The sequence below is a fragment of the Copidosoma floridanum genome, unplaced genomic scaffold (genome assembly GCF_036245765.1).
Source record: "Copidosoma floridanum isolate Cflo_tuat_1 unplaced genomic scaffold, Cflo_Japanese_pri ptg000009l, whole genome shotgun sequence".
Classification (NCBI taxonomy): Eukaryota; Metazoa; Arthropoda; class Insecta; order Hymenoptera; family Encyrtidae; genus Copidosoma; species Copidosoma floridanum.
This window is the reverse complement of record NW_028321886.1, coordinates 6789949-6802832: the sequence shown is the minus strand read 5'-3', so window position 1 is coordinate 6802832 and position 12884 is coordinate 6789949. Positions and strand designations below refer to the sequence as shown.

At 38.3% G+C, this 12884-nt stretch overlaps 1 protein-coding gene across 7 annotated transcripts in view; it reads left to right on the top strand.

Moving 5' to 3' along the window:
* Window positions 1-12880, top strand: part of Efa6 (Exchange factor for Arf 6) — a 42891-nt gene extending 30011 nt beyond the window's left edge. For 2 of the 7 annotated variants that reach the window (XM_089589879.1, XM_089589882.1), the window contains exons 3-13: window positions 1164-1217; window positions 1935-2247; window positions 4391-5795; window positions 5879-6114; window positions 6208-6401; window positions 6494-6686; window positions 6775-6944; window positions 7029-7245; window positions 7355-7499; window positions 7634-7777; window positions 7911-9163. In XM_089589879.1, the coding sequence (XP_089446005.1) occupies window positions 1164-1217; window positions 1935-2247; window positions 4391-5795; window positions 5879-6114; window positions 6208-6401; window positions 6494-6686; window positions 6775-6944; window positions 7029-7245; window positions 7355-7499; window positions 7634-7777; window positions 7911-8156 (3317 nt within the window). In that variant the 3' untranslated portion in view covers window positions 8157-9163. Of the gene's footprint in view, window positions 1-1163; window positions 1218-1934; window positions 2248-4390; window positions 5796-5878; window positions 6115-6207; window positions 6402-6493; window positions 6687-6774; window positions 6945-7028; window positions 7246-7354; window positions 7500-7633; window positions 7778-7910; window positions 9164-9319; window positions 10211-11697 lie in introns of those variants that run through there. The other 5 variants (XM_089589880.1, XM_014348368.3, XM_089589881.1 and 2 more) reach the window with 5 other exon arrangements.
* The last annotated feature ends 4 nt before the right edge of the window (window positions 12881-12884 follow it).

The window sequence follows — 12884 nt, the reverse complement described above, 5'->3', positions numbered from 1 at the left end:
GACTATAATTACATAATTTTTAACCATCTATTCAACTACACGCTCATCTTTGCTCATTACTATTCATTATTCAAAAGGTCACGTATCCCCTCGCCAACACGTTATTATAGACAACACTTTTTTTTTTTTTTTTTTTTTTTTTTTTTTAATCACGTGTAAAAAAAAAGCTGTACAACACAACTATTATTAATATTAAAATCGTGAATTATGCCGATAAATAATGCAGGGTAAAAGACACTTTTCGTAATTTTTGGATGCATGATAAATCTACTAAAGATATGCGAAAATAGCACGGCCATTAGAACAGCTACCCCGCGGCAGCGATGCTTCGCCCGTGGTCCGTTTTCAGCTCGGACGAACTTTCATCCCGAGGCCTTGGGACGATATTCCGGTCCTTCGGTGACGATTTTTTTTTTTCTTCTTCCTCCCCCCCGTCAATTTTCATGTTTCTCAGCCTGAGGCGTCGAATCAAGTTTGACCGCACGGAAAATTTCTCTCGCGCGCGACCGGATCGCTCTGTGCGTACAACTTTTCATTTCGCGCGCCTCTCGAGTGTTGCTTACGTACATAGCCCCAGCCTCCTCCGCCCCAGTTGAAATTGCTCGCCTCGCTGGAAATTCAATTAAAGAGCATCGATATTTTTTTTTTTTTTTTTTTTTTCCTCCATCAATGTCGAGGTGGCGATGAATCCGTAGATTGAACGGTCCTGTAAGCGGTGTCTTATCGTATATATAACTTTGTTATCGTCATCGGAGGATTACAAAAAAAAAAAAAAAAATCAACCGTCGTCTCCATGCCCTGTAAAACGCTCGCACTCCCGGGCATTTGTACCGTCCATCCTTGGCTTTGCGATACCTGTACTTGACTACTAATCACTCGGTTGTTCGTTGAACAAAAAAAACAAAACAAAAAAAAAAATGTATAAGAGCAAAGAGCAAAAAGGAAATATCCAGCGGGTTTAGCGCGAACGAAGCAGACCCTCCTCACTTGGGTTTTGCACAAACGAGAAGCATATATACCTATACGTGTACGATTGTGGGTGCAACAACAACAGCACCGGTTTCGGAACTATATACCTATATGGCCATGCATATTATATACTTACCCACTGTGAAGAGACCCGTTTAAAAACCTCAAGTACCTCTACTTCGCTTCTGTTGCAGTTTTAAAATGTCTCCGGCTCTCCTCGGACACTGTCACGTTGAAGCTGCGCAAGGGTAAGTTGTCGTCCGGCTTTTCACCCTATATCACGCATACATTTATCCTTCATATTCGCGCCTCGTTCATCGAATACAAGGGAACAATTGATAATCAAACACCCCAAACGAGTCAGCGTAGCCCCGAGTCCCCATGCTTGTATACGATGTTACCTCTGCCATGGCTCGTTGGCGTTACATTTACCTATGCGCCGCGTACCACATGCAGCGGTTTGCATCAATCAGCATCACGAGCACACGTATATATGTAGCGGAGAAGCGACGATAGCCAATGTCATCGCTCTCTCTCTCTCTCTCTGAGTTACGCAACCCAAGTATTTATCGAGCACTTGGTGCGACGCGCGGCCCCCCTCATTATATGCTCGTTCTCCTCCTCCGTCGAGCCATCAGCATCATTATTATCTCGTATATGTGTATAAATATCTCGGCGCCCATGCGGGCAGTTGTGTCGACGTATTGTAACCCGATACGTCTCAAAGTATATATATTTTATCGTATAAATGAACACGTATACTGTAAAAAAAAAAAAACAGGATTGAATTTCCTTGGAGCCTCCGTGGTGGATCGGTTTTGTGTGTGTTACACGTGGTGCACGGGTTTCGGGAGTAAAAATGACTTCGTTTGACCGCAGATCCACAATACTAATACACATAGGCATATCATCTTAAAAAACAATAGAAAAAAAAAGAAAAAAAAGAAAGTGACTCGCGTGTGCAGATCCGGCGATAAAGGCTCGCGTGCGAAACCTGCTGCCCCAGAGCGACGCGATGGGCGAGGAGTCGGTGGAGAGCGGGCGCGCCTCGTCGGGCTCGCCCGAGCTCGTGGCCAGTCCGGTGGCGCCGGGTCAGGGCGCGGCTAACTGCCACAGCTCGTCGCGTAGCAATGGCTCGTGCAGCGACGGCTCGGGATCGTCGGACCTCGAGGCGCTCATACCTGCCCAACAGCAGCCGGACAACTTCCACGAGGAGGACCGGGTGCAGTGGGAGCCCCTTGGCTCCGACAAGTTCTCCAGGCAGAAGAACCCGCCCAGGTATGTTCGCTGTCTTTTCTCCTTCACCTTTGCGTCTTTCTTACTTACGGTCACACCGACATCTGCACATCTATTGTATGCGTTTCCGAAGACTCGCTCGTGTTTACAACCCCCTACGTTTTTTGCTTGGTACGACAGAAAACCAAGAGTTTATTCGTGACCTCGTTTTTTTTTTTTTTCTTTTTTTTTTTTTTCAAAACTTGTTTGTGTCTGCGAGTGCGCAAAACAAAATTGCAATTTGGAACAATTGGATCAAGCAGCGGAATTCATATTGTATACATAGGTCGAGATTTCACGTGCTGGTGCTGGTGAAACTTTTTATCCGCTTGTATACGAGTGTGTGTCTCGAGGGTGTAGTTACGAGGTAGTTTTTTTTGTTTTTTTTTATAGGTTTATGATTTATAGGTTGTAACTATTACGTTGTATGATTAAATTTACTATAAAAATTTTAGCCCTAAATGATCCGATATTTCATTTTTGTCGTATACTTAAAGCGTCTTATTTGTTTTTCAAAGATATCGTGTGTGACCCTGCAATAATAGGTCGACATCTCTCTTATCTTAGAAATTTTATGGTGGTAACATATTTATTTATCCACGTGTGTGTATACTGTATTGTATAAAAATAATCAACTTACACCCATACTTGCTTTTTTTACATATTACGTTATTGATGATAAGAAAAGTATTCTACAAGTTTTATTTTCAAAAATTATTACCTTTTTTTTCTCGGGGTATTTATTTCAAATGAAGAATAATTAGTGTTGCCACTAATTTTACCAAAATTAAAAAAAAAAAAAACTGTTGATTAATCATCGTATTTAGTTTCTTTTCTAAAAATTAGACAGTTATGTGTATGTACGATGGTGCACTTCAACAAGTTCCTAGCTTCGTTTTAGGAACATGTCATTTTTAAACAAAACGTTTAATTGCCTAAAAAACAATTTATTTTTGAATTTCTTAAAGGGACTGACTTTTCCTAGCGTCAAAGGTTTTTAAAATAACTTTTGATATTTTTAACTTATATTTGTTTCAGTGTAATAATAAAATTATTTGACGACCTAGACAAAGAATGTACTTTTTAATATTTAACAAATTTCAACGTACTCACTCGAATTTCACGAGGAATTTCAGAGGAAAACACATTGTAATGTACCAGTTTCAATTCATTTTTATTTTTCGAATCAATATTATTATTATTTTTTTATTGAAACGGACAGATATTTTGTCTAGAACGTTAAATTATTACATTTTAATGTATATATTGCCAAAAATAAATTTATCTACCAATTTCTATTTTTTTTAATCATTTTACGTAGACATTGATGCTCAATGATAGTTATAATTTTTGCTTAACTCTTATGTGACTTGTTCTCTGTTCTTTGTTGAAAGGCCGAAACACATGCATTGATACATAATTGTTTTGGAAAAAATTATGTAAAAAAAAAAGTATTGATAGAGAATAAGATAAATTATGCATTAAAGTAGCAACGTAGAGAAAGTAGGGCGTATATAAAGTTTTCTAGAATTTAATGTTTTTAATGGACCATTGAAATGTTCATGTAATTGTTTTTCAAATTTATTTTTGTTTTTTCTATTTTTTCTCCACAACTATATTCTATACTTTTTGCTGTTAACTACCCCTTTATACGTACACCAGACCTATGTGAATTTTTTTTCCATTTTTTTTTTTTTTTTTATACAAACGTAGCCGTAATGTTTATATACTTGCAATAGTAGATATCAGATTAAAGTAGCTACGTCGTTTTCAATGTTAAATAATAATACATATTGTATACTAACAACAACGATATGTATAGTGCTTAGATCAAACCAAACCAATTCACTTACTCTCGTGCTGTCCGAAATAATACATAAGCTCTGCTGGAAGCGAATGTTTTTTTTTTTCTTCTTCACACCCACGTAAGATAAATAAAATGAATAAAATATCCACCACGAGGGTGCACGTACAAATGCAAGCCGATTTCGCTTCCATCAGAGCTCAGTTATAGAGTATTGTGGCATGGAACATCAGTTACCAATGACCATAGCTTGCAACACGAAGATAATAATAAAAAAATTTTTAAAATTAATGATGATAGTAATAACACAAGTGGGGAAATTTCGTGATTCTCGCGAAACAGATTCGAGGCGTATATGATGACGGGTGACCTGATGCTCAACCTGTCGCGCACCCCCCAGAACGCCGGTTTTCTGCCTAACAAGCAGCAACATCACCACCACCACCACCACCATCACCAACGTCAGCAACAACAGAACCAGCAGATAAAGACGGACTCGTTGAGGTACAACAATCACCACCAGACTACCCACCACCACCACCACCACCATAACCACCAAAATAACAATAACCACCACCACAACCACCATCACCACCAATACCATAACTCGGTACCCACGAGCCTGAACGAGACGCTCGGCCAAAGGCGTCCCAGCGGCGGTGGTGGCAACTCGAGCTCCGCCAACAGCTCGCCCGTGGGCACCAACAAACGTGACATTGCCTCCGGGGGTTTCCAAGCCGATCCGAGCGGCAGCTGCAATCAAGCCACCGGATCCACAGGGGTATCCTCGTCGTCGTCGTCGTCATCGGCAGCAGCAGCAGCAGCGGCCACAACTGGTTACGCTACCTCGGGCTTCGTGCGCACCTCGAGGTCCGAGGACCAGCTGCAGCTCCAAAAGGACCCGTCCATGCCCGGCGTCGACGCCGACATGGACGACGACGTCACCTCGTCCCTCAACACCCTGCTGGACACAAGGGGCGAGGCTGGCACCCAAGCGCCAACGAGCGACCGCATCGTCTGGACGTACAACGCCCCGGTCAGCGGGGCATCGGTACCCTGCAACTCCTCGGCCCACTACTCCGACGCCGGCTCCTCCTCCTCCTCGGCGTCGTCCTCGTCGTCCACGTCCAGTAGCCACTCCTCGAGCTCCTCGACCGAGGCCACGAGTCCCCAGCGCTCCCTCTCGCCAGCCTCCCCGACCTCGGTCTCGTCTTCCGTCATGTCCTCCAACTCTGGCTCCCGTAGGTTCCCCCAGGCTCCGCCCCCGAGCCAGACCCCGAACGCCAGCCACCTTCAGCAGCAACAGTTGCCGCACCACCCGCACCACCAGCTGCATCCCCAGCAGCAGCAACAACAACCGGTCGGTTTCTTCCCCACCAACGGCGATTTCAGTCAATCCGAGGTGATAAGCAACATGTCCAGTCCCGATTACAACGACGAGGAGACGATGGACATACTGAGCGCCCGGGACATCATGATGGTCAGCGACCCAAGCGACAGCGACTCGACTATCCTGGCGAGCGAGCCACCCCAGCGTTACAAGCAGCAGCAGCAGCAGCAGGACGAGCAGCACAGGATAGTGATACAGGTGAAGGGCCCGGGCCAGGAGAAGGAGTCGAGGCACGCGAGTCCGCGACAACCGAAGCGAAGGCCCGGGAGCGCGGGCTCGGACACCCAACACTCGCCCACGGCTCACCAGCAGCGGAACAATGGCCTTGGGTCCGAGCACCTCCAGAGCTCGTATCAGGTAGGTAACATGCTCCCAAAGTTGTTGTTGTTGTCTGCGCGCAGTCTTGTAATTTATCGGGTGTGTCTCTCCGCGTGTCAAAGGAGTTCAGGGATTACGAGGACGAGAGGGAGCAGTATGGTTACGAGGAGCAGCAGAGGCAACAGAGCGGGGCCTCGCCGCCCCACTCGGCCGACGAGGAGAGCGACATCGAGAGCCTGCACAGCTTCCACTACAGTCCGAAGGCAGTCGACTTGCCGTCGGCCGTCAGGCTGGCCAAGAGGCTCTACTCCCTCGATGGTTTCAAAAAATCCGACGTCTCGAGGCATCTCAGCAAAAAGTAAGGACTCCTCTACATCGTTTTGTCCTCGGTTTTGTCGTACGGCTGTACCTTAATTTCGCTACTTTTTCCTCTCCCTCTCTCTATCTTTAGCAACGACTTCAGCAGAGCGGTCGCCGAAGAGTATCTCAAGTATTTCAACTTCGAGCGGGACACGCTGGACGTGGCTCTTAGGAAGTTCCTCGCGCAGTTTTCGTTGACGGGCGAGACTCAGGAGCGGGAACGCGTGCTCGTTCACTTCTCCAAGAGGTACCTCGACTGCAACCCGGGATCGTTCAATTCCCAAGGTTGGTTTGGCTTTTTACCGCAATAACCACTGATGGAATGAAAGCAACGAATAATTGTTTTGGCTTTTTCTTTTCCCCCCCAACTCGTGTAGATGCTGTACATACGTTGACGTGTGCTATAATGCTGCTCAACACGGATCTTCATGGTCAGAACATTGGCCGGAAGATGTCTTGCGCGGATTTCATCGAGAATCTATCGGAGCTCAATGACGGCGAAAATTTCCCCCGAGAGGTGTTGAAACAGCTTTACAACGCCATCAAGTCGTTTCCACTGGAGTGGGCACTGTGAGTATGAAAATGAAAAAAAAAAAAAAAAAAAAAAAACTGGATAAATAAATTCGAGTGATGATGCATTTTGTTGTTGCAATTGCAGTGACGAAGAGGGAGATGAGGTCGCTTCTCAGGCGATGCAGCAGGGCGACGGTCAAGTCATATCTGCCACCGGAAATCCATTTCTCGACGTGCCAAACGTCACTGGCGCCACAGAGTTCAAGAAAGGCTATGTCATGCGCAAGTGTTGTTACGACGCCAATGGAAAAAAAAGTAATTGCTACATCCTCATCGTCCATACGATACTCCGTCTGCGATGTTTATCTACTGTCATTGTATCTATTCTTGTTGTCGTAGCTCCGTTTGGCAAGAGAGGATGGAAAATGTATTATTGCACCCTCCGTGAACTTGTATTGTATTTGCACAAGGACGAGCATGGCTTTCGTAGCGACAGTCTTCACAACGCCATACGCATTCATCACGGGCTTGCGACGAAAGCGTCCGACTACACGAAGAAGCAGCACGTCTTCAGGTTACAGACTGCCGATCAAGCCGAGTATCTCTTTCAAACTAGGTAAACACTCGAGCCATTATATATGTGTATGGATATTTCTGTTTACATGTGTATTAATCGAATTGTTTTTTTTTTTGGGGAAACAAAAAAAAATAAAAAAAACGTTCAGCGATTCCAAAGAGCTACAGTCTTGGATAGACACGATCAACTTTGTCTGTGCGAGCTTCTCCAGTCAGCCGCTTGCCGGCGCGGTAGGTTCTCAACCAAAGTTTCAGCGGCCTTTGCTTCCATGCAGTCATACAAAATTAAGTCCCGTGAGTAGCTGTGCAATTCGCTATCGGCCCCTTAGTACATAAGGCTGTGTGTTGTCTTTTTATTATTTTCCTTCAAACTTTCACAATTTGCTAATGTACACGTGACTCTTGCTGTTGCTCGATTCGATGTTCAGAGAGAACAGCTGCGCGATCACGAGGATAGAGTCAACAAGTTGGAGATCGAACTGGACGAGCACAGGCGGCATCCACCGGAAAGGGGTGCCAAAGCTCTGGCGATACAAAATTACAAAGAGAAAGATGCTTATTTACACTTTGAGGTGTGTACATGCTGTAGTTTTTAGCATTAGCTACCTCCGTAACCCAAATTTTATTGAAAAAAAAAATATATATATATATATATATACATAAATATACAATGTGTTTTTTCTGTTTTCTTTTTTTTTTGTTCAGCTCAAAAGGTACAAAACGTACGCGTACTTGTTGCGCTCGAGATTAGCATACACGGAAATGGAGCCGTCTTTGGCCGAGAGCTGCATCGGTGAGGTGGACGAGGGTAGCAGCGCTTTCGTGAACGCTGACGTAGCACTGGTGCCGCCCCCGGTTCCCGAAAGAACCACAAATAGGTATAGTTACAGGGCTGCCATTTACAATCGTAATCTCTTAAACGGTCAGGATTACAGTGGGGACATTGGTTGACGTGTAATGGGTGTCTTTTCAGCATGCGTGCTCTAGTTGATTTCTATGTACGCAGATAATTATAAACCAGTAGCAGTAGTCTCTCCCTCCATTTCAATTCTATTTCTAATGATTTAAGGTAAAAATTTCACGTACTTACGATGTATTTTAAGCGTATTTGAGCGACAACGTGAAGACTGCCAAATTACTTTTGAAAATATTCGGTTTTGCCATCGTACGGGATTTTTACATCAAAGAATCAAAAGTACGTTTCACTGTAAACTGAAATTAATAAACAAACCAAAATAAAACTGCATCTGGATTCTAAAACTGCGTATTTGAACATCTAGTTCACCGTGTCAAGTTATTAAATGGTGACTGGATCAGGGCTTTAAAACTAATAAATTCAGTATTGTACATTGATTACTAATATGACTAATAAAATATTGATACCACTTGCCTACACAAAAGCACATGGTATCCGGCCATTCTACGTCGACTAAAGACTTTTTTTTTTTTTTTTTTTTCTTTTCCTTTGATATGTCAATGACATTACTGATCTTTCTGTGACAGATTCTTTGTTAAATTAACAATACAAGGCACAAATTTACAAATTACTAATCGTTCACAGTCCAAAGAACGTGGTTTTCTTATCGTTTGTTTGCTATAGTTTCAATTAGAATTTCATTTCTGTATCCTAGTATGATTTTATGCATTCAAAGTAAAATCATTTATGATTGTTTAACCATGGGCTTCCACAAAATACGCGATTCATTTAGTCTTTTGAATGTCACATTTTGATCATTACTTCACTGTCACGTATCATGTACATTGGTCATTACATACAGAAATTCTATACAAAATGTTTGAAAGTATAAAAGCTTGATACATGATAAAGAAATTTATTTTGAACTACGCTTTTTGAAAGTCAGTATTAAACTATTTCTAATGATAAGTTTAAAAAGTAAAATCAATGTATGATTAAACTAAATTACCTGAAAATCTTGTAGATTCTACGTTGCCTATATATATATATATATATATATGACTTATTAGAAATTAGACAATCTCTTCAAGTGCAAGTGTTGTCTTGATTTTTGAGAGTTTCAAAAACATTTTCATTTAGTTTTAAATTTTTTATAATTTATAGCAAGCAGCTAATGTCCCCGCAATATTTTTTACAGCTGGTGGTATCCGAATTAGTTTGACAAAAATATCGAGACTTGAATTAATTGCTTTTATAAAAAAAGTCATTCTATGCTTGTGTTATACATTTTAATTTAATTTTGCAAACCTAATCTTCTTTGTAAGTCTTCTTACGTCCGACCTCAATCATAAACTATAATTTTTTAATTACTAAAGTAAATTTAAATGATAAAAATATTAAAATTTTAAGTAAAAGTGTAATTTTATCGTATTTGATATCGAAAAATGAGAAATTTTGTTACTGTAAAATGTAATTCATTATACATTCCCTTAAATTATTTTACTATGATAAACAAATATTTTTATAAATGATACTTTATCATACATTTAATTAACAAAATACTTGAATTCAATGATATTCTTATGCAAGGAATCCAAAGAAAGTAATTGATTATCTATCAAAACTTGATATCAAATAGACCGAATCATTGCACTGTTTCTTAAAATATCATCGAATATAAGTGGAAGAGTTAGTACTAAGAAAAATTGAGATTATAAGTTTTGCAATGCTATGTATCTTTAACATGTTTAAGTTGACAGAGGCTGTGTAAACTTTTTCATTCTTGAAAAGTAGTAATTGTTAAATATTTAGATTCAATGTACCATTGGAAGCATTTTTTAATGGTAGAAAACGCAAAATTTATTTAATTTACGTTCTTCGTAACTATTTTTATAAAAAAAAATAATAATAATAATGATAATGAGAACCAAAGTTTTCTTGACAAGACTTAAGTTAATGATATATAATATGAAAAAAAAGACTGTAATTAAATTTATCCAGTTACGTAAACGAGTGTTTGTTGCTTCTTAATTCTTTATTCATCAAATTTGCGAACATGGCACACAATTTGTTAAAATTCTTGCGTTAAGTTTGGATAAGAAAATTATTACTATCTATTACACGCAATTCGCTACATTACAGCATTTTTAGTTTTATTTTTTCCATTTGTATTCGTAAGTATGTAAAAAATTTAATTAATTGAATAGTTTAAAAGTGATTAGAAAAATAAAAAAAACTAAGCCTTTTATAAGAATCAAACTTACAACAGCCAGTTGCCATAAATTTTCGCCGGAAGTAACTTACGAGCCATTTTATTAACTCTACACTAGATATTAAAATTTAACATTTTATTTTTCGAACGAAAAAGTAGTATATCAATAATAAAGTTACTACGTATATACCAATAATACGTGTACATTAAGTTTCTCAACATCATTTTTGTTATGATTATTTTTACAGTTATTTGTATGTATTATTTGTATACCACAAATATTTATAGTCAATACTATGTTTTTGTAAATTTTAATCATTATAAATACTTCTCTTATAGGCTCAAAAATTAATCAAATCAATGTGATTTATGAATTAGTTTTTAAGAATGAAATGTTGAACTCGCTTGATGATTGATGGGCCTAAAAGAGTATAAACGACTAGTCTGTAGAAAAAAACACACCCACACAAAACAAAAAAACGAAATCAGCGGCTTTACACAAAACGACTTTCATGATTGCCCTGTTTTCGCATTTCGCATTTCTACGTTTGTATTAGTTACCTTTTTTGAAATTTATAAGTTGTTTACATTGTCGATGTTACGTGCGTTATTTAAGCCTTCGACATTTGCTTGTCATTTTACATGTTTGATTTATATTATTATGATTATTATTGCGCTACAAATGCCAATTTTAAAAAATATCGATTCTCAAAGAAATGCAGCCTTGTAGTGAAAATACTTGTACATAAAAAAAAAAAAAAAAAAAAAAAAAAACAAAAAACAAAAAAAAAAACGAAAACTGTAATATATGTGGATAATATATTATGAAATAAAGATCAAACGATTAAATTAATCCAGGTATATGTAAATATTTTACGTTCATGCATAAATAACCCACAATTTATTTTTTTCTTAATTTTCGCTTGTTATGTAATGACATTATGTAGAAGCTAAACTTCATTAGAAGCATATGCGACAAATTCTGTTAGTAGTATTTTTGAGTTATAACTACCTTAGTTACTAATTGCATGCCTTCTTCACATTAACAAAGCATGCTCATGTCTTCCAAGTTGAAACTAATATTTATAGTTAATTTCACTTCAATAATAATAGTAATAGTTCACTATTAATATTTAGTGATTGTATTATTATTATATTACTTTAATACCTAAAACACTACAATTTTAGAGTGAATCTTTTACGCTAAGTTGCTAGTTAAGTAATGTAATTATAAAAATAGTAAAAGTGATGAAAAATTTCAGCAATACGAAATAGAAAAACTTAAAATAAGTAAAAAAGTAGAAAAGACCGATGTGACAATGAAAAAATTCGTTTAAACGTAATGTGTTGTTTCTTACGTGCAGCAGCAGGCTTGACCCGACGACGACTTGAGCTACGTTCAAGCTGTTATCCCTCACGAGCGAAGACGATTTGACTGCACTCCCATCCCTATCACAACCTGGTATCTGTCACACTTTATCGCATGCGACAAAAATGTTTTTTCGAAAGACGAAGTAAATACGTAAAAGTTACAATTTATCGACAATTTTAACGAGTTTTATCGTGAAAAGCACCGTTATTTAACATCTCTTTTTTAAATATTTTGCCCACCATGGATGAGAAAGATAAATTTTATGCATTCTCAATTACATTGTGCACACCCGTACGTATATTATAAGCATGAAACTATGATATTATTATTATTATTATTATTCGTGTTAAAGAAATGTGACGAAACAACGGGCACTCTAAAAGATAAATTATAAATTAAAAAATAGATACATTATATATATATAATGAGATTATCATTATATTACTATTGAAAATGTTATATACAATTGTTGTGAAAATTTACAATGACTGCAGAGATTAAAGTAATGTAAGAAACAAGGAAAACAGTTCAAAGACTCAAAAGTGTTAGCTTTAGGAGACACGTAAGTGTATTATAGTCGACTGCTTGTACTTAAGTATGTTTAATTATTGTACGTATATGGTAATACTTTATATCTTTGTACAAAGCTGACGAGTGAATTTGTGGCAAATTCATTGATTGTTAATTATTGCAAGCATGTGTCGATGCCAAAGAATTGCATTTAAAAGAAAAAGAAAATCGTTTTTTTATATGTACCTACTTGTAGCTATATTTTATATGTACTTATCAATCCATTCTTGTATTTTAAAACAAAAACAGTATAAATATGAATGATGGACAAAAGACTTGTGTGTAACAACGTTCATTACGTTGACTTTTTTCCTTTTCATTTTGTAATATCATTTCCATTCATCACAAGAAGAATTTTTTAATATCATCCTATGGAACGTTTAATAATTTGAAAAAAGTTGATTGTTACTAATAACATTGCAATTTTTTTACACAAATTCAAGTTTTTTTTTCTGCTTATGATTCATCTCCTGTGTAATGGAATTTACATTTAGTGTATATTTTATGTAAATAAATTTCTGTATAAACTTCATTAAAAAAAAAAATAATCGACAAAATCGTTTCCTGTTTTATTATTATGTATTATTGGTAGCGCTAAAGAAGGGTGAA